At 36.0% G+C, this 22,971-nt stretch overlaps 1 protein-coding gene across 2 annotated transcripts in view; it reads right to left on the bottom strand.

Annotated features, from left to right (window-relative positions):
* Positions 1 to 19,243: 19,243 nt before the first annotated feature.
* Positions 19,244 to 22,971, bottom strand: part of PPP1R3A (protein phosphatase 1 regulatory subunit 3A) — a 40,265-nt gene continuing 36,537 nt past the window's right edge. For both annotated transcript variants that reach the window (XM_088834540.1, XM_055420843.2), the window contains one exon: positions 19,244 to 22,528. In XM_088834540.1, coding sequence (XP_088690666.1) covers positions 20,150 to 22,528 — 2,379 coding nt within the window. In that variant the 3' untranslated portion in view covers positions 19,244 to 20,149. The remainder of the gene's footprint in view (positions 22,529 to 22,971) is intronic.

Genomic DNA, 22,971 nt, shown 5'->3' with positions numbered 1-22,971 from the left:
AGGCTATCCACTCCAGTATTCTTGGGCTTCCCTGGTGGTTCAGATAGTAAAGAACCCACCTTCAATGTGGAAGACCTGGGTTCGATCCCTGGGTTGGGAAGACCCCCTGGAGGAGGACATGGCAATCCACTTCAGTATTTTTGCCTGGAGAATCCCCATGGACAGAGGAGCCTGGTGGGCTCCAGTTCATGGGGTTACAACGAGTTGGACCTAACTGAGTGACTAAGCACAGCACACATCATGAACAAAAATTACATATGAAAGTGTTAAGCATAGGGAGTCCATGACTTCTAGAAGCTGATGATCATATATTTATCAAAGTTTTACTCCCTAATTCTGTAGGTGAGAAACTGAGGATCAAAATAGTAAGCAACTTGTCCAGCACACACACAAAATTAATCAAATTTTAGTTAGAATTATGAAGGTAGAATAAAATGGTGGCAGCAAGCCTGAAATAGTTTTCATGTCTCTGTTAGTAACCCTGCCCTCTCTTTCTCTACTCTGTGTCTTGTTACTAAAATGCCTTTGAACTGCCACTGCTTTGTTTAAAGACCTCTTCAGGCCTCCAGGAGACATGAACTTAAGGCTTGTTTTCCTGCCTTTGCACTCACTGCTCTCCCCTCCCTTAAAGTAAATATGAGGTAAGCTATTCTCCAAACACATTCTTAACATTTCTAAAACACTGTGCCTTTGTGCACAGGGTCCACTCATCCTGTAAGCCTTCTCTCTTGTGTCTTCAACTGTAAGCATAACCATCCTATGTTCTGATCAGAAATCACCTCTGGGGTCTTCCTTAATCTCTTCCAGTTGAAATTAATCTCCCCTATACTTAGCCTGTTATACCGCTGGGTTTATATCTGTTGCTCCTATAAAAAGGAAAGTTCATTGAAGACTAAGACCTTCGATCTGTCAGGTTTGCATCACCTACAGTACATTGAATAACTTTCATATAGCCACAGAGAAGTAGCAATGACAGAGAGGTTCATTATTAATAATAATAAACATGATTAAAATAGTTAACATTTATCCAGGCTTCCCAGGTGGTTCAGTGGTAAAGAATCTGCCTGCCAAGCAGGTTCAATCCCTGAGTCAGGGAGGTCCCCTGGAGTAGGAAATGGCAACCCACTTCAATATTCTTACCTTTAATATCCCATGAACAGTGGAGCCTGGTGGGCTACAGTAGTACATAGCCCATGTTAGACTCTTTGGGTTACAAAGAGTCTAACATGACTGAGCGACTAAACAACAACAATCCAGACACTTACCCAGGGGGGCCAGGAACTAACCTCAGTGTTGTAGATGAAACCAGAATTTGAAGCCAGGCTGTTGACTCCAGGATCCTCGTTTTCAACAGTGTGGGGCTCTGGAGTTGGCTGCTTTGAATTGAATCCTGATAGTGCCACTTAATAGCTGAGTGATCTCTCTGTGCCTAAGGGCTTTATCTATAAAATGAAAATATTAATAGCGCCTAACATGTATTTTTTAATAGATTAAACTAGATAATTCACGTTAAATATTTAGAGTAGTGCCAAGCACATAGCAGTGCTGATTAGAAGTTAACCCTATTTATTATAGTTTGTTCTATTTATTTGTTGAGTTAACTTAATTCAACCCTCTTAGGTAAAACACATCTTACTTTCTCACCTCCTATCAAAATCCTATTCTAGCTTTAAGAACTTGCTAATGAGCGAGATTCTCGGAAATCATTCCCAATACCACCCGGATTAACATTTTCACAGAGTTGTGTACTTGTAACCTTACACAGCAATTAAATAACATCTATTACTTTAGGAAATAGTTATGGTCAGTTATAGCTGCAATAATGTGAGAAATAGCTATAGAATTACTAACATTTTCTCATAATAAAACATATGGTTGTCTAAACTTTTGTGTTTTGAACTCAATCTTTTTGCTGACTTTACCTAAATTATTCTAAAAACTATCCTTGTGGTAAGAAGACCTCAGTGAAATATTGAAAGACCTGAGTGGGAATATACTCAGGAATATTCTCAGGGAATCTACTTGGTCACTTCTACACCAGAATTTTAATTTATAAGTTGGAAGGAAAAAATTCCCTGAAGGTCCCCAGGTAGCACTGACATATCAAAGATGAAGTATTTACTCAATATTCTAGTAAAATACCAACTTAATTCAATCTTTTCCCATACAGGAATTGTTTTGTTATCTGAGGAACCATACTCAATTTTCTAGGTAATATTACGGCATGTTTTTGATGAGGTAATCAATAAAAATGTACTTTCCTGTAATGAAAAATAAATATATACTGCTGCTACTGCTAAGTCACTTCAGTCGTGTCCGACTCTGTGCGACCCCATAGATGGAAGCCCACCAGGCTCCCCCGTCCCTGGGATTCTCCAGGCAAGAACACTGGAGTGGGTTGCCATTTCCTAGGCATTCTCTGAATAAGATGAAAGCAATTTTATAATTGTCAGGACTGGGTAACTTGTTAGTTCTGCCATACTCCATGATGTGGTTCAGTAGAGTGGCATAAATATCCAACAGTGAGACTGCAATGAAGTATTTTGATGTTGTTCAATTTGGTCATGTCTTTTGAAACTAAAACATGACAGTAGTCTAAATCAGTCTTTGGCTAATGTGGTTTTAGCCACTGAAATAATTTTTTCATCTCTTTTCTCTAGTCATTTAATGAGAATAATCTATATAATATTAGGTGATATTTCATATTTCAGTGAGATTATACTTTAGTGGAACCATAGCAAACACTAATCTGCCTTGACCTAGTCCTTAAATTTATATGTATATATATTTTCATGTCTGAGGTCATCTTGATATGTAATATACTCAAAGGGGCAAAGATAGAAACAAAAAAGAGGACAGTGGGATGTAGTATGAAAGTGGCAAAGATAAAGCCTAAACATCCAAAAGTTGAATTTTCTCTCAGGTTTCTCAATGAAATTGTATTCTCTTGCACAACCCATGTTCAGTTTCCCTGCTACAAGAAGGAGGAATATGAGAAAAAATAGTATCAACTAATTCAAATGCATGAACTTGATTTCAGGACAAACAGTGTGTGATTGCACCAGTAATTTGGCCATGTACCTTTCAAACCCTAGAGAATACTTAGGTCATAGTGAAACCAGTATTTTATCAAATGTCTAAGACCCTTTAGTAATAGATCATTTCCTTCCCTTTCAACCATGATCATTTTTAAATATAAGCTCTACACATTTTGAAGTTCACAAAAATATATATAATGGTGTGATTTTATGGATCCATCATAAATATTCGAGAAATTAACTTCACATAACAGTTCAGTTCAGTTCAGTCATTCAGTCATATCTGACTCTATACGACGCTATGGACTGCAGCACACCAGGTTTCCCTGTCTATCACCAACTCCTGGAGCTAGCTCAAACTCATGGCCATCGAATTGGTGATGCCATCCAACCATCTCATCCTCTGTTGCCCCTTCTCCTCCTGCCTTCAATCTTCCCCAGCATCAGGGTCTTTTCCACTGAGTCGGTTCTTTGCATCAGGTGGCCAAAGTATTGGAATTTCAGCTTCAGCATCAGTACTTCCAGTGAATATTCAGGACTGATTTCCTTAAGGACTGACTGGTTTGATCTCCTTGCAGCACAAGGGACTCGAGAATCTTCTCCAACACCACAGTTCAAAAGCATCAATTCTTCGGCACTCAGTTTTCCTTATAGTCCAACTCTCACATCCATACATGACTACTGGCAAAACCATAGCTTCAAGTAGATGGACCTTTGTCAGCAAAGTAATATCTCTGCTTTTAAATATGCTCTCTAGGTCGGTCATAGCTTTTCTTCCCAGGAGCAAGCATCTTTTAATTTCATGGCTGCAGTCACCATCTGCAGTGATTTTCGAGTCCCCAAAAGTAAAGTTTCTCACAATTTCCATCGTTTCCCATCTGTTGGCCATGAAGTGATGGGACCAGATGCCATGATCTTAGTTTTCTGAATGTTGAGTTTTAAGCCAGCTTTTTCACTCTCCTTTTTCACTTTTCATTCTCCTTTTTCACATCAATAGGCTCTCTGTCTAACTCAATAAAACTAGGAGCCATGCCATGTAGGGCCACCCAAGATGGACAGGTCATGGTAGAGAGTTCTGACAAAATGTGGTTTGGAGAAGGGAATGGCAAACCACTTCAGTATTCTTGCCTTGAAAACCCCATGAACAGTATGAAAAGGCAAAAAGATATGACACTGAAAGATGAACTCCCAAGATCAGTAAGTGCCCAACATGCTACTGGAGAAGAGTGGAGAAATAACTCCAGAAAGAATGAAGAGATGGAATCAAAGTAAAAACAGCTCCCAGTTGTGGATGTGTCTGATAATGGAGGTAAAGTCCGATGCTGTAAAGAACAATTTTGTATAGGAACCTGGAATATTATGTTCATGAATCAAGGTAAATTTCATATATCATGTCTATCTAAGTCTAAATTCTTATTAATTTTAGGATACTTTAGTACACATCAAAGAGAATAAAAGACAATACACTCAATAACTCTCTCTTACTAATGTTAAAATTGGCATTGATCAATTAAGCCTTCTAAACAAATTATTTCCTTGGTTAAACTGGGCTATATGGTAATCCTAAATATACAGTATTGAAACAGATACAGCCAATATACATAATATCTTCCCTCTCCCTTTAACATCAATTTTTGGCTAATATGCAGGGCTGAATTTTTCTCCTTCCTAACTCCCACTCTTGCAATATCCCTGGATATGACACATACACAATTGGAATAATTGAAAACAACATTTGATAATGATGCCTAAAGACATGTTCAATTAGAAACCACAAATTGAAGTGGTCTCTCCTTTTCATGAAAACACAGACTATACCTAAAATGTAACTTTAACAAGTTCCAGATGTATTCTCCCTACTAAGAACAGCACAGAGCAACCAAGGGACTTTGAAGTTGACAGAATCTGCAATATTTCTATTTTCTCCACAGTATGGAAATTCCCCGTTCTGGTGGTATTATTATGCTCCATATGTGAGGATCAAGAAGCCAGGTGAAGACAATGGCAAACAGTGTTGAGATAGGGAGAAATGAACTCTGAGAAGGAGAGAGACAATGAATTTATTAAACCAAAATTCTAAAACACATGAAGGAATCAAATACCAAATATAGCTAAAAGCAAATCAACAATGGGCTTCCCAGGTGGTGCTAGTTGTAAAAAATCCACCTGCCAGTGCAGAAGATGCAAGAGAAATGAATTCAATCCTTGGGTTGGGACGATACCCCACTTGGAGTAAGCAATGGCATCCCACTCCAGTATTCTTGCCTGGAAAATTCATGGGCAAAGGAACCTGGCAGACTGTAGTCCATGAGGCCACCAAGAATTGGACATGAGTGAGTACAGCAGAGCAGCAGCAAGTCAACACCTGTTAAATCACTTCGAACAAATGGAGTATTCCACTGAAGATTTTAAATATCACCATTTAAGATAATCAAAGTGATAAAAGGAATAACTTTTATTTTCAAATAGCAAGGAATTATATTTTTATTAAAGTATACTTGATTTACAATCTGTTCTGTTCAGTTCAGTCACTCAGTCATGTCAGACTATTTGAGACCACATGGACTGCAGCACGCAAGGCTTCCCTGTCCATCACCAACTCCCGGGGCTTGCTCAATCATGTCCATTAAATTGGTGATGCCATCCAACCATCTCATCCTCTGTCATCCCATTCTCCTCCTGCCTTCAATCTTTCCCAGCATCAGGGACTTTACCAATGAGTCAGTTCTTCCCATCAGGTGGCCAAAATACTGGAATTTCAGCTTCAGTATTACTCCTTCCAAATGGATATTCAGGATTGATTTCCTTTAGGCTTGACTGGTTTGATCTCCTTGCAGCCTAAGGGACTCTCAAGAGTCTTCTCCAACACCACAGTTCAAAAGCATCAATTCTTCGTTGCTCAGTTTTCCTCATAGTCCAACTCTCACATCCATACATGACTACTGGAAAAACCATGGTTTTGACTAAAGAGGCATTTTTTTTAATCTGCTGTCTAGGTTAGTCACAGTTTTTCTTCCAAGGAGTAAGTGTCTTTTAATTTCATTGCTGCAGTCACCATCTGCAGTGATTTTGAAGTCCCAAAATATTAAGTTTCTCACTGTTTCCATTGTTTCCCAATCTATTTGCCATGAAATGATAGGACCGGATGCCATGAGCATAGTTCTTTGAATGTTGAGTTTTAAGCCAGCTTTTTCACTCTCCTCTTTCACTTCCATCAAGGGATTCTTCAGTTTCTCTTCACTTTCTGCCATAAGAGTGGTGTCATCTGAGTATCTGAGGTTATTGATATTTCTCCCAGCAATCTTGATTCTAGCTTGTGCTTCATCCTGCCTGGCATTTCTCCATATAAGTTAAATAAAAAGGGTGACAATATACAGCCTTGACATATTCCTTTCCCAATTTGAACCAGTCTGTTGTTCCATATCCAGTTCTAACTGTTGCTTCTTGACCTGCATACGGACTTCTCAGGAGGCAGGTAAGATGGTCTAATATTCCCATCTCTTAAAGAATTTTCCATAGTTTGTTGTGATCTACACAGTTAATGGCTTTGGTGTAATCAATAAAACAGACATTTTTCTGAAACTCTGTTGCCTTTTTGATGATCCAGTGGACGTTGGCAATTCAATCTCTGGTTTCTCTGCCTTTTCTAAATCCAGCTTGAACATCTGGAAGTTCACGGTTCACGTACTGTTGAAGCCTGGCTTGGAGAATTTTGAGCATTACTTTGCTAGTGTGTGAGATGAGTGCAGTTGTGTGGTAGTTTGAACATTCTTTTACAGTATTTTCTAATTTACAATATTGAGTTAGTTTCAGGTGTAAAGAATTATTTTTTGAAGAAGAATAAATGAAAATGGCTAAGTATGAAAAAGAACAAATTCTATATATTTAAATAAAAATCATGGTTATTAAAATGAGAAATAACTCCTATTAGACAAAGTAGAAGACACAACTACTGAATTAGAAGGGTAATTCAAGAAATTCATTAAGAATACAGGACAGAGGGAAAAGAAAAATTTAAAATAGAAACTCAAAATAACATGGTAAAGATAAGTACAAATGTATTACCTAATCAAAATACCATGAATGACTCAAACTCCTGTGTTAAAAGACAGATTAAAGGTTGTATTTTTAAAGTATAACTGCAAGAGATATAAATTGATGAGGAAAACTGCACTAATCATAAGAAACCCAGTACATCAATATTAATATCTGATGGCATATAATTTAAGGCAATTATTAATAAGAATGTCATGTACAATAATACAGGAAAAAGTCACTAAGAAATGGTAAAATTTGCATTTTATTTGCAACTGAAAGCTAAGAGTGTTAAATATTTAAAGCAAAACTAGCACAATTACAAGAAGAAATAGATAATTTCTTAGTATTAGAAAATTTTAAGTAATGATTTCCAAAGCAGGCTAAATATTAGAATTAAACTATACTTTTATTGAAGTATAGTTGATTCACAGTGTTGTGTTAGATTCTGCTGTACAACACAATGAAACAGACATAAACATGTGACCATTGTTTTTAGATTCTATTACTATATGGGTCATTATAGAGTCTTGAATAGGGTACAGGTTCTTATCACTTACCTATTTTATATATAGGTGTGTATACCTCAATCCCAATTTCCCAATGTATTCCTCCTGCCTTACCCCTTGGTAACTGTAGGTTTGTTTTATACATGTGTGACTCTATTTTTGTTTTGTAAATAGGGTTATTTGTACCATTTTTCTAGATTCCACATATAAGCTGTATTGTGTGATATTTATTTTTCTCTGTCTGACTTTACTCGGTATGACAATCTGTAGGTGCACCCATATCATTGCAAATGACATCATTTTGTTCTTTAATGGCTATATTCCAATATGTGTATGTACCACACATTCTTTTTTTTAAATAATTTTTATTTATTTGTTTATTTTGGGCTGTGCTGGGTCTTTGTTGTTGTATAGGCTTTTCTCTAGTTGCAGCAAGCAGGGGCTACTCTCTACTTGTGGTGCTTGGGCTTCTCATTGTGATGGCTTCTCTTGTTGCAGACCATGAGCTCTAGGGCACGTGGGCTTCAGTAGTTGCAGCATGTGGGCTCAGTAGTTGTGGCTCCTGGACTCTAGAGCACAGGCTCAACAGATGTGGCACATGAGCTTAGTTGCTCTGCAGCACGTGGGATCTTCCCAGAGGGTTCAATCCTGTGTCTCCGGCATTGGCAGGTGGATTCTTTACTGCTGAGCCACTAGGCCCTCACATCTTCATTCATTCCTCTGTTGATAGACATTTAGATAGGTTCCATGTCCTAGCTGTGGTAAATAGAGTTGCAATGAGCATGTATCTTTTCGAATTATGGCTTTCTTCAGATATATGTCCAGGAGTGGAATTGCTGGATCATATGGTAGCTCTGCTTTTAGTTTTTTAAGGAACCTCCATACTGTTCTCCATACTGACTGTACCGATTTATATTTCCACCAACAATGTAGGAGGGTTCCCTTTTCTGCACTCCCTCTCCAGTATTTATTGTTTGTAGATATTTTGATGATGTTTCCTGACTGGTATGAGGTAATATCTCATTGTTTTTCTGATTCGCATTTCTCTAATAATTAGTGATGTTGAGCATCTTTCAACGCTCTCAGCCATCTGTATGTCTTTTTTGGAAGATGTCTATACATACATAGTGTAGTGTTAGTCACTCAGTCATGTCCAACTCTTTGTGACCCCATGGACTGTTGCCCGCAAGGCTCCTCTGTCCATGGAATTCTCCAGGCGAGAATACTGAACTGGATTGCCATTTCCTTCTCCAGGGGATCTTCTTGACCCAGGGATCGAACCCAGGCTTCCTCCACTGCAGGCAGATTCTTTACTGTCTGAGCCACCAGGAAAGCTCAAATATAAGTGCTATGTAAATGCTAAGTGCTATGTAAATAGTTGAAGATGGGTGTTAAATTCAAGTTTTGATTTTTGAAATTTCATGGAATTTTTTTCAATTATTTTCTATCCTTCGGTTGAATCCATGGATATGCAGATACAAAGGACTGACTGTATTTTCTTCTTTCCAAATATCAAATTCCTAGAAAATAGAGAATACCATATACAGTTTTAAATTAAAGTAAGTTCACAGGTTTGTTGTGTTTTTTTTTTTTTTTGGTTTGATTTGCTTTAACCTGTCACCTACATATAGATATCTGTTTAGATCTTCCACCCTTTTTTTTTTTTGATTGGGTTGTTTGCATTTCTGATGTTGAGCTGGATGAGCTGTTTGTATATATTGGAGATTAATCCCTTGTCAGTCACTTTTTTGCAGTGCACTTTCTTTCTGTGGGTTGTCTTTTCATTTTGTTTATGGCTTTCTTTGTTGTGCAAAAGTTTTAATTTTAATTAAATCCCATTTGTTTATTTTTGTTTTTATTTTCATTACTCTAGGAGATGGGTCAAAAAAGATCTTGCTGACATGTATGTCAGTGTTCTGCTTTCCTGTAAGAGTTTTATAGTATCCCATCTTGCATTTAGGTCTTTAATCCATTTTGAGTTTATTTTTCTGTATAGTGTCAGAGAATGTTCTGATTTTATTCTTTTGCATGTATCTGTCCAATTCACCCAGTACCACTTATTGAAGAGACTGTCATTTTTCTATTGTATATTCTTGCCTCCTCTGTCATAAATTAGTTGACCATAGGTGCATGAGATATTTTCTGGACTTTGAATATATTTTGAACAACAGATTTGTGAAACACAACCTAATAAATACATAGAGAACTCTACGCAAAAAAGAATGTGTACATAGACTAATTACACTGACAATGCAGTAGATCACAAAGGAAGTATCACTTCAAACAATGACTGCCAACCACATTTCATGACAGTTCAGTTCAGTTCAGTTCAGTCGCTCAGTCGTGTCCGACTCTCCGCGACCCCATGAATCACAGCACGCCAGGCCTCCCGGTCCATCACCAACTCCCGGAGCTCACTCAAACCCATGTCCACAGAGTCGGTGATGCCATCCAGCCATCTCATTCTCGGTCGTCCCCTTCTTCTCCCGCCCCCAACCTTTCCCTGGATCAGAGTCTTTTCCAGTGAGTCAACTCGTCACATGAGGTGGCCAAAGTATTACAGTTTCATGACAGTAGTGTAATGTAATTTGTACCAATTACAAAAGATCATAAAAAATTAAAAGTCTTGTTAAATTACTCAGGTGTTAAATTACAATGGAAATTATGGGAAACAGGAAATTAAAGGGAATTAAAATGTTCAGATATTGTATATATGTATATACACACACATATATGTTTTTAAGATATAGGTAATTATCTCAAAATCAACTGAACATGGTTAAAAATATTTGGTTTATATGAACATTTTTTAAAATAAAGGATTAAAAATAAATAGGATATACATTTATCTCAAGAAGATAAGAAAAAGAAAATAGAAGTGAATTAAAAATAACACAGATGAGTTGTACTAATGATAGAATTTGGCAAGATGCATAACATAAAAGGACATATAAAACTCAGTAGTATTTTATGCATTATTGCCATAATGACCAAAATATTAAACTAATAACTAGTAGAACTAGTGAGAAACTTTGCAAAGTAGTTGAATAAGTGACAAATAAAATCAAGTGTTACAAAATATCAATAATTTCCCCAAGGAAGATATAATAGGAAAAATGGTTCATTCAAAATAGAGAAAAAAAAAAAAATCCATAAGGTATTCATGGAGTGTGGTGGTCAGTCACTCAGTCGTGGTCTAACTCTTTGTGACCCTATGGACTGTAGCCCTCCAGACTTCTCTCTCCATGGGATTTTCTGGACAAGAATACTGGAATGGGTTGCCATTTCTTCCTCCAAGATTTAGTAGTATATCTAATAGTAAATGTGCAATGTATTTATGGAGAATATTTTTAAATCATAATTGAAGGAATAGAAATGAATAAGAAATATATTATTCTTTTGGAGGGAAAAACAATATTTTCATTAAAAAAATATTTTTAAATGTCAATTCTCCTCAAATTAATCAACGTGCTGTGCTTAGTCGCTCAGTCATGTCCAGCTCTTTGTGACCCCATGGACTGTAGTCCACCAGGCTCCTCTGTCTCTGGGGATTCTTCAGGCAAGAATACTGGAGTGAGCTGCCATGCCCTCCTCCAGCGGATCTTCCCAACCCAGGGATTGAACCCAGGTCTCCCACATGGCAGGCAGATTCTTTACTATCTGAGTCACCAGGGAAGCCCAAATTAATATGTACATTCAGTAAAATGCCATTAAAAATTAAGTTTTTCATGAAACTTTGATAAGCTGATCCTACAATTTATGTGGAAGAACAGCAAAGGGCAAGAGTTATAAAGAACAATGTATAGGAACTTGCCTTACCTGGTATCAATATCTACTATAAATCAATAGAAATTTGGGCCATGTAAATCTACAAAATGAAAAAGAGGCAGAAATATATCTATAAAATATAAAAATTGTCACTTTAGAAACACACATTACAAATTCCATATTCCCACCTACCCTTCAAGAACCTACAAACATTTCCTTTACAGTGAGTCCCTCTATCACTCTCTGCCTCCAGTTACTGGGAAACAATGGATTGCATCTAGAACGAACATCTGAATAAATGTCTCTCTTCTAGGAGTTAAGCACTGAGATCCAGGGAACTGTAACAGTTAGCTTTTGGATACATATATTCAGGATGCAAGACTGCCTTTGGAGAATTTTATTTTAGGAACCATGCATCTTGCTAGCTGTCTTGGTGATAAGGAATTCACCTGCCAATGCAGGGGACACAGGAGATGTGGGTTCAATCCCTGGGTCAGGAAGATCCCCTGGAGGAGGAAATGACAACCCATTTCAGTAGTCTTGCCTGGGAAATCTCATGAGCAGAGAACCTGGTGGGCTCCAGTCCATGGGGTTGCAAAGAGTTGGACACAACTCAGTGACAAAATAACAACAACAAGGACAGCTATGCTAGCTTTTTGCCATTCATTCATTATGAATATATTTTGCAGTCTTAAATTATGATAGTTGGTCTTTGGATAAGGTTCCAATGCACACCCTTTAAGCAGAAGTGAAAGAAATGCTGATCTAATATCATTCACAATGTTAGCACAGCACACCTGTGTGAAGTGAGGCCAAAGTGAAGGTTATTGTGAAGGCCAAAACTAGATGGAGTGACACTCATTCTGCCTTAAAATGTCTTTGTCTCTTATTGGATATCAGTGATTATTCATTTATATTTTAATTATTTTGCTGTTGAAATAGTACTGTCTTGCCTCATGATTATTAAATGTCAGTAATATGTAGTTTATGTACAAAAATTTTGTTCCTCTTACAAATTATGAACAACACATATACTAATAATATGGTTTCCAGCAACATATGCCATTATAATTTTGAGAAACATGCAATGGCTTCCACAACTTTGGCAAAAGTCTCTTCCATCTTGTTCTACTTTTACTATACTGAGTGATGTAATTATCATATCCTGAGCTATCTCAGGAGGATTTAGGCTATAGTATCAGATTCCAAAGTGTTATGATTATCCAGTGTCAGTAATGTAAATGACTTCTTTCTAATGGATTTTGACCAGCATATTCTTTACAAAACGTCCCTACTTTTTTTTTTTAATTGCCCTCTGCAATACTGAATCTGCAGAAATGTTGTTCTTCTTTGCCTAGGCTGACCAGGGAATAGTATATCTGAATTATATTATATAAACCTAAGGACAGGAATTCTGCCAGTAGGTTATAGATAACATTCACATGGGAAGTTCCCCCTTTATTCTTGTGACACAGAGTGAAATACACCTATTAGTAGGATATTTTCTTGGACTTTTAAGCTAAATTTCTAATTTTTCATCCAATTCACATTGCTTTTGAAAGTGAAAGGAATGCTGGTAATAATTACACTGAGACATCAATCATAAATAAGCACTATACCAGTCACATCAATAGGTATCTTCATTGTAGTTGTTATGTAATACACCAGTTACAGTGGGACATTTAGAAGGTTTTATTGTGATTTCCTTGATACCAAAAATTATAGTGGTGAAAAGATAACACATTTATGAAATATTGAATATAAGAAGCAGAGTCCTCACAGGACCAAATAGTCCTTCCTTTGTTCCACTTCTGTTCCTAGATCTTACCTCTACTGTTGAACTGACAGCAAGATATTGCAATTATTGAACTCTATCTTCACTGTCGGAGAAGGCAATGGCAAGCCACTCCAGTACTCTTGCCTAGAAAATCCCATGGACAGAGGAGCCTGGTGGGCTACAATCCATGAGGTCGCTACTAGTCGGACAAGACTGAGCGACTTCACTTTCAGTTTTTACTTTCACACATTGGAGAAGGAAATGGCAACCCACTCCAGTGTTCTTGCCTGGAGAATCTCAGGGATGGCGGAGCCTGGTGGGCTGTCGTCTATGGGGTCGCACAGAGTTGGACATGACTGAAGCGACTTAGCAGCAGCAGCACCAGCAGCATCTTCACTGTACTCAAACTAGGCAAGATTTGGGACCACCACAAAGCTTGTGGCTTGGAAGGACGTCAATGTGTATATTTTTAGGTCATTTGAATAAATTGATGAGAACATAATATTTTTAGGAACTTTCTTTATAAGAGCATTACAAAGATATGTTCATCTGTGGGAGAGATATGGTATACTCATATCTCGCAGTATGTAATATATACTAGTATGGCACCATGCAGCATGGTAACATATAACTACAGTTTTTAAGATAACTTGGTATATCTAAATTGAAGGAACACCATGGTACAATGTTCAAGAGGATCAACTCTGGGGAAAGACTGTTGGAGTCTTAATCTATGCCAGCATATGACCTTGGGAAAACTAGCCTTTGTGCATCTATTTCTATCTATAAAATGGAAAAGTAATAGCACTTCTCTCATGAAGTTGTAAAACATGAATGAGTTTTTCACATAAAGAACTTAAATCAGTGCCCAATTATGTTTAACACTCAAGAGTTTGCCATTATAGTGTAATAATAATAGTCATTATAACTATTACTACCTATTATCATTAAAAGTTCAACCTCACATGCATAGATCAATAGATACAGATATAGATGTTATACTCAAAGATTCAGGCTACAACTGATTTCTTTACTTATTCATGTAATAAAACATTAACATGCTACACTTAAATACTAATTTAAACATGGGAGTAAGATCATGTAGGCCAAATAATTCAAATGGGAGGAAAAAAATGCTTAAAATATGCCTGATCTCAAATACTAAAGACTATGAAATAAATATGAATGACATTTATAATCTCTTATTTTTCTTTCCAATTTTCAAAGAGTAAAGATGTATTTAAAATATACCTGCTCATATCCGTGAAGATAGGAAATAAATTATCTTTTCTTTAGCTTTTATTCTCTTTCTTAGGTAGGGCTTAGAATTGTTTCATTAAACACAGAAAGTTCAGGTGCATAATGAAAAATGACAACTGAATTTTCTCAAAGATTTATGGATAAACTGTGAAGAATTACTTAATATGTAGTAGCAAATATCATTTGTAGACTGTATGTGTAAAAATGGTTTAGATATATGATATATTCATAAATACCCTATGCCAAAAATTTTTATTAACTGTACATAAAAGCCACCTACATAGAATTATTAAAAGTGGGTTATGGGTTAAGTGTTTACAAAGAGAATTTCTAACATTGTATAGTGATTTTTTTAAACCCGCTGTTCTGTTGTTTGATATTATGTTTTATAGAGTGTATCTTTAGGGAATTTTAAATCTGCTTCCACTCAGAACCAAGTCAACTGATACATGATATTGATGAATTCTACAATAGACTAGACATGTATCTGTTTTTTTTTTTAAATCTTGAATTTAAAAAATGGACTAATGGTCTTAAGCTGCTAAATGCCTTGCTACTACATTTCTAGACCATATACTGCTTTCCTTTAGACTCTACCTGCTAAACAGGCATAGTTTTGTGTTATTTTAATTTCATATTTAGGAACTTCCCTGGTGGTCTAGTGTTAAGATACTCCACACTTCAATACAAGGGGTACAGGTTCAATCCCTGGTTTGGAAACTAAGATTCTATATACTGTGTACTATGGCCAAAAATCAATCAATAAATAAAATTAATTACATATCCAAATATAGTAGAATGAGTCTGTTCAAAGAAAAGATAAGCCTTTTACATATTATATTATATTCACTACTATATCACTCCATATGATATTAGTAGACTGTTTACCTGTTTACTATCATTACTGTCATTTATTAGATCTTAGAATATGTGTATTGATCTGTGTGTATGTGTGCATGCATATGTGTGCGTGTTTGAGTTATATATAGATATTCTCATGTGCCAATCAGGCAAATGTTTCCATTTAAAAAATCCACTTACTATCTTTGCTAGTTGTTCTGTTTGTGTATCCTAAAAGTTGACATGCAGAACAGGTGTGAAATTGAGAGATCAGCCATTTTTGAAGGGCATGGCAGCAGTTGGGACGATTGAGTTTCTTACACTTTATACCTTGTGATGTCTGTTGGTTTTTAATCTACTAAGCTTCTTTATTTGAAGACATGTCTGTTCTATTAGTTTTCACATTAGCCAGTGAATTAAGGTATTCATTATTATTCTTTTAACAAATAATCTATATAATATTTCCCATGAAATAGAATGAAGGAATGTTTCTTGTGCCAGGAAGAATTAATATAAAAAGCAATTTAATTGCTAAGAGGTACGAGAGAAAATTTTTTTTTCTCTTTCCCACATCCCAAATCCACTGAACTACTCTGTCTTGTAGATACATTTTCTTTGCCTTTTTCTACATTGTGTTTGGTAGCTTATTAATACAAAAACATTTTAGCTTTGCTAATCAGATCTCAGAGTATCCGGTCCACATTTCAGGAATAGGATAGGAAAAAGACATTGCTACAATTCTATTCTATCCACAAGTAGTGACCATGGATTCCTACAAACTAGACCTTGTGAAGTGATAGGATAGAAGAAGTCATGTTCCTGTCCTAAATAAACAGGCAGTCCAGTTAGGATGATTAGTCAAATTCCTAGTGCATGTACAACAGTTAGTGTCATAAGAGACCTGAAAATGGAGAGATACCACCAACTGAAATAGTAGAAGACTTCAAAAGGATTAAAGCAGTACACAGAAAAATGTACAGAGTTGGGAAGGAGGAGAGGAGGAAAGATGACTGAAATCTTCTAAACAAAGAGGTGTACATGAGCAGACACAGAGGAACAGATGAACATGGCATGTTCTTGGGACAGTGTGAGTTGCTTGACTGACAGAAGACTTGAAGCAAAGAGTGATGGAAATTAGGGCTGCATGGTTCAGATGAGGTAATAAGGACAATGCACTGATTCCAACCAAGACCAGTAACTTAATTAGACATTGAAGTATGCTGCAAAATCGGGTCTTGGCGTCATCTCAGCCAAACAAAAATGATTTTTCTGTAATCCACTTTGGATTTACCCATGCTACTCTTTATTATCTTGTATGTAGGTATCTAACAAATATAGAATTGACACAAAAATACTGAACTTTTTAAACAGTTGTTTGCTTAATAAGGTTTTGCCACAGTATAGTAATGATATTCCTTATAAAACATGTTCATAGCTAGTAAAAATTTGATTAGCTCTTTAAAGAGGTTTGGGTAAAATTATGGAAATATTTTTTATTAGTGACTGAATCCATTTTTAAAAGATGAAAAATAACTTACATTTCTGTGAGTTTTATTATGAATTATTTCTGAAGTAGAAAAAAATTAAGCAAATTAATTAAATAAAAGTAACTTTTTAAGCTGTTCTCTTCATGTAGGAGAACAATGCGCAGATGTTGGAAGAGCGTGTCCTGCCCTATTCTTTTCTTACCTTGCTGCAGAATCACAGTAGATACTATTCCTCAGTTCCACGAAATCGGCTAAGACAGAACTTAATTAGCAAACCACAATCTTTATTGCCTAGTTCAATTTCTGTATTCACTCGGAAAATTTTAAAGGTTTCAGAGTTCAGTAGATGCACTGACTGGGGGTGACTGCTCTCCTGCCTGCATCCTCACTAGTTCTCCTGCTAGTTTTTTTGTTTTGCTTTGTTTGCTTTTTTGCCAAAATTTATATGCAAAAATTGAGCCTAATAAAGAAGACAGCAGGCCTGGAAATATACAATAATATTCCATGACTAAAAAATTACTAAGAAAGTATCATGAATGCTATCTGGAAAAAATTTACTTATTTCCCTGTATCTACTCTGGATATTTTAAAGTTTTCCATTTAACCAGAAGATTGGTTTATGATGACATATAAAAGATGATCCTATCTCTCTTACAAAATAATGATAGTATATATATATATATAGCATTAAGTCAATATTCTTGAAGGTTGAGAGATGAATGTCATCTCATTGGCTTATTTATTCTTACACTGAAAAGTTTGTTGAGATGTTGGTGGCTTATGTATATGTGATTTTTAAAAGATTTTTGATTGTGCTACCTACACCTGCTTGACTCATCAATTAACTTTTAGAACTTTGCTTCCAATAGTCAGAAGCCCAGCAAGATAAAAGATGATGGTTATTACATCACATTTCTTACCCACTATAGAAACAGATGTGCAATAATACACTTCTTTTTGTTTATTCTCATGCCACATCCTCTTTGGCTTTTAACCAATACTTGAGGGGACATGATGAAGGTAGCTAAGCTTATAAAGGTGACCCTTGTTATGATGGCTCAGAGTCAGATCTTTATTAACCAGGGGCTGACAGTTCTTCCTGAGATCCACTTTTCTTGTTCAACATAGTGATGTGACCAAAATGGGTTGCAAAAATCTACCTCCCTTCCACCTAGCAATAGTTTGTTCTTATGAATTTATTTCCAATTCTTCACAAGTGGTCATTGGAAAATCAGTTAAACCACCGATTATTTCTTTTTGCCTGCAGAGAAGTACACATGACATATTTTAAGTCCTTTGAAACTTCTTTGTAGTATTGCAAGTATGCATGAGAAAGTTTAGTAAGTTAAAGTCAAATAAAAGAGATTAAAGACATTACATTCTTTTATGTATAAGAAAATAATTACAGTTCAGACACCTGTGTTCATAAAGTAATATAGTGTTCTTTGCATTAATAAGATATTGCATATTGACTGAAACTCTTAAAGGTAAAATGCAAAAACCAAGTCATTCAGAACAGAAGAAATGCTAACCTTAACTTTGTTGTAATATAGACCTGTCAACAAAATTATCAAGATAGCAATTTTAGAGATAATATTCTCAGTACAGCCTACAGTATCCCACTTGTATTTAGTGAAAATATGCTTTCTCAAACAATCAAATATTTGCCCTCAGTTCTACTTCAGGATGTTTATATTTGTTCAGCTAAAAAGTTAAAGTCAAGCATTCAATTTCAATGGGACTTGAGTCAAGCCTGCAATTAGGGGATTTGGAAATAGTTGTGTACCTAATTAAGAAAATTATCTTAAACCTAAGAAAATTAAGGAAATTATCTACTACCACATGAAAGTCAGTTTAAATGCTTCATTCTCATGTTATCTTCCCATACATGCATGTTTCTTAGGTGTGGGATGGTATATACAAGTGTTAGTCATTGAATTTACCTTTATAGGTTAATAAACAGATTACCTTTTCTCTCTGAAGATCAATGTTACATTCTCCATGAAAAAAGTTCCTGTTAAAAAGAAATCACCAAAATGGGCTCCCTCAGTGTGACTCTGTCCCATATTTCTGACCAAGTCAAAAGCATCAAATTACTTATTGATGCCTCCTCCCTGAGGATTAGCTGTTTGGCGTATCAAAGGAAGTGCTCAACTGTAGAACAAAGCACAAGATTTTGCATATTTTAGTCATTTAATAAATAGTTGTTGAAATTGATTGTATAGTAATATTTTCATTATACCTATGTGACTAAAATGATTAGTTCCATTATTTCACATCTTAGCCGTAGCTAATAGCAGCAACCAAAGTCAGTGGTATACTGGATATTCATTTCTCTATCCGAAGATCTCCTTGTCTGCCTATTTGACTTTTTAAAATTTGAGTTATCATTTAACAATTTGGTAACTATATAATGACTATCACCAATGATTAGCTGTTTATTCTCTTAAAGCACCTTAGGGAATAATTTATTGTTTTATAGTGAGGAAAGTTAAAAATTTGCTTGAAGACAAAAAAAATACCAAGTAGTTCATTTGTAAATCTTTTTTTAATTATTATCATTTAATGCTTTATGCTTTATAGGTACAAATTCATTCTGAAGCAATGCTTGTGGAACTTTTAATTTAAATTTCCAACTCTGAATAATAGTTGACGTCAAAGTTGTTCAACTGTGTTATACAATCTTCCTTTAAAAGAGAAAAAATATTGCTTAAAGAAATGCCATCCCCCAAATTTTGTAAAACTGAAAGATCATCAGATCATCTCTTAATTGTTTCGGTCTTTGTCAAATTTGGCTTACAAATCCCTGACTTTGTAGGTATGCAGGAGATAAAACGTATATATGTGTATTGTTATTCAGGTACACAATGTGTTTCTTCAACTTAAATCTACGCTTGGATGTTGTTCTCAAAAATATGAACTTAAAGTTGAAAGATTTGATTTATCAAAATGTGCTGATAAATGATACAGTGGTAAATGCAAATTTCATGGTCAATATTCAAAGACCGAAAAAGTCCTCTGTCATTGTCCATGTTTTATCTATTTTTAAAAACCACAGAGGGAAAAATACGCTCAGGGAAAAAAATGAAGCTTTACTGCAAAAGAAATGAATGCAAGAAATGGCACTTTAAGTAGTGAAGAGACATGAAGCATTGAAACTTCATAGCCTGCTAAGGAGCAACAGCTGTACCTAATTTCAACTTGACGTGCTTCAGATCTCATATTCATATAGGTATTTAATGATCCAAATATAATGGTCCTATATAGAATAATTACTTATATGAAGGAGCAAACTTCATACGCATTCCTTTTTAAATGATCCTTCAAGAGAAAAACTGCACTGGCTCTTTGAACAATGAATAGTCTCTTTCACCAATCCAAATGTTTGGGGCTAAATAGCTTATCTTTTAAGAGAGAGTAATAATAGTGCTGAGGTTACTTCTTTTTGACAGACTCTTTTTGTCTTCCCCCTTCCCAGGATAGCCAGTACAATGAAAAAAGGTAGAATGCCAAGCCAATCATTAAGTCATACTGATAGATGGTTACAAGAAATATCAGAAACAAAAGGAAGTAAGGTACTTTAGAGTTGATGTATTTTGAAAGCAGAGATTCACTTTGAGATTGACTTTCCTGGGCAGGGAGACTAACAGAAGCAGGGCTGTCAGATTCCTTGTCGCCTGAAGAGTACAGTGATGGTCCAGAGTTTATTAATCCTTCATTTTCATGCCTTACCCCTTCTATGTTCTCAGAAGCTTCACTGATTAAAATCATTGTCCCTAGAGGTTTCTCCACGCTGTATTCTCCTTGTTTGACAATCTGGCCTATACATCTTTCCTTTGTACTATCTGATGTCACTATTCCTGAACTTTTGGAAACTTCTTCCAGTGGAGATGCAGGATGAGAGTGCTTTTCAGTACCCTGGATTTCATTTGTTGGATTACAATTATATTCTGATTTAGAAGAAATAGATTGGAGAGTCATGGTAGTAATTGCATGCTCTATAGTAGTGGCCTGTTCGTGAGATGACACTGAACTTTTAGCATGGTGATTGGAAACCTGAGAGCCATTCTGAGAAGTTCTATTAGTGTCTGAGTTTAAAGAAGAATGAATAATGACATCTATATTTGTTTTCTTTGATAATTCTTGGACCTGCTCATGATCTCTATTTTCTGGAAATATTTTTTTGTCTGTTGGTAACATTCCCAAATGTAAATTTAGTTTTGAGGCTGCTTTTTGATTGTCTGTAATGACCTGTGAGGATTCTTCTACAGATGTTGTATTCCCAATGACACATTTCTTCCTGTCATGTGTCTTCCCAGGGTTGTATATAGCTATGGTTTCTTCCTTCTCCTTTTCATCTACATGTACATTACAAATACCTGAACATGACTCCTTTTCAAAATCATTGTCATAGATTACACCTACTGTATCTCGTTGACAAAGGGTATCATGTGAATCATCATTTCTCCCTTCATGTGGATCAAACGCTGTTTCCTTTACCTCGATGGGCCTGTCACTTCGTGCTGTCTCTTGAGGTAGCTTAGCAATTATTGCTTTTTCTCCAGCAGACATGCATTCTCGAGTACTTTCCGATGTTGTCTTAATTATATAAGCTGTACCTGCTTCTGCTTTCTCAGTAATACCATGATCAGCTAGAGAAGACAGTTCACAGCTTGCTGTTTCTTGGCAGGTAAACAATTCTTCTGTAGGATTAGCTTTCAAGCTCCTTGTATCATCTCTTTTTCCCCACATGTCTTCACAATCTGCTTGTTCTTTGGACTGCTCTGTTATAGCTGTCTTACTCCCTCTTGCTCTTTCCTGACTTTCCAGAACATTCCAACTTTGTTTATGCTGTGTGTTCTTATTTTGATCTTCAGGATTAATCCAAACTGACTTTTCTTCTTCAGCTTGGAAAAGGTACTTATTCCTCAAAACATTTCCATTTCTTGGTGAACCAGTTTGACCAGACATCCCTCCTAGAGCAGTGCCTTTGCTAGCTGAGAGATCACAGTCTGAGGTCGCTGACACAGTTTTCTCCAGGCTTAGATTTGTCCTTGGTGAATGAAATGGATCTGCTCTGATTGACTGGTCGTGAATTGTGGTGTCTTTACTCGGCAGAGCAGTTAGGTCTCTGTTACTGGCTCCCATCCCTTCCAGACTTATTTCAGAGTGGTTCATCTTTCTTTCTTGGTCATGTGAGACTGATTGAAAACTTTTGCTTTGTTTTTCATTAACACCTAAATATATTCTTTGCTCCTCCTCATTCTTACCATTACCATAATCTTTCTTGGAAGATCCTTTTTCTATTGATTTTTCTGAATGGAAATCCAAGTGAATGTCACCTCTTAAACATTCCCAATCTTTTACTTCAATTTCTTTCACTTCTCCTTCAAGTTTTTTGTTGAGGTTGTCTGCCATTAGTTGGTCTGCAGAGGGACAAGACATTTGCACTCTGCCTCTCTCTTTGGCTGGATTAGCATTATCATCGAGTATTTCTTTGCTGCCAATATGTAATTGTACTACTTCATCACTACTAGTATTTCCCAATGATGGCTTGATTTCTCCTGTATCTGAAGTAAATTCCTCTGAAGGTTGATAAGTATGCTCATTTCCTGAGAAATATTTTTCCTTGTGGTAAAAATCTCCCTTTAAGGATCTTTCTGCTGATGAACTGGAAGACAAAGGCCTTTTAAACAAGTCAGTGTATACATCATCATGGATTTGCTTCTTCTCTAACCTCTTAGCTTTATTTGGAAAATTGACTGTATTCTTTTCATCTCCAGAAGCAGTACTTCTTAGCAAGTGTTGGTTTATCTTAAGGGATAAAAACAACAAAAACAATGATTTTTATTGTTTTTAAATATACAAAGCAAGTTAGATAGGTTTCATTAACTTGGCTAGTGATTATCTGGCAGATTTCCTTGATTCATTTCATTTGTAGATTTTGCACAAATTCTGAAAGATGAATGTTTGGGGGAGATTCTTGTAGGCTATGACTTAGGAATGAGATTAATAAGAAAAGGGGCCAAAATTAATAACTCTCCTTCCCAGCTTCCAAATATCACATTGTATTATTCAACTATCCTTGCTTGTCATTGCACTTTCTCCTCACTTAGGATATACACATTGATAGCTCCATGCTAATCAATTAGAGAGCAGCTTCCTGGATGCCCCTTGCTGCATTTACACTTGCTGTAGGTGCCCCTATTATAGTTTCTCTTATTAATATGTTTTCTGCAAAGCCTCTGCAAACTATT

Source organism: Moschus berezovskii, chromosome 3 (genome assembly GCF_049115385.1).
Source record: "Moschus berezovskii isolate FMDL1 chromosome 3, NW_MosBer_1.0, whole genome shotgun sequence".
Taxonomy (NCBI): Eukaryota; Metazoa; Chordata; class Mammalia; order Artiodactyla; family Moschidae; genus Moschus; species Moschus berezovskii.
Note: the sequence above shows the minus strand (reverse complement) of the source record. Positions and strands in the feature narration are given on the sequence as shown.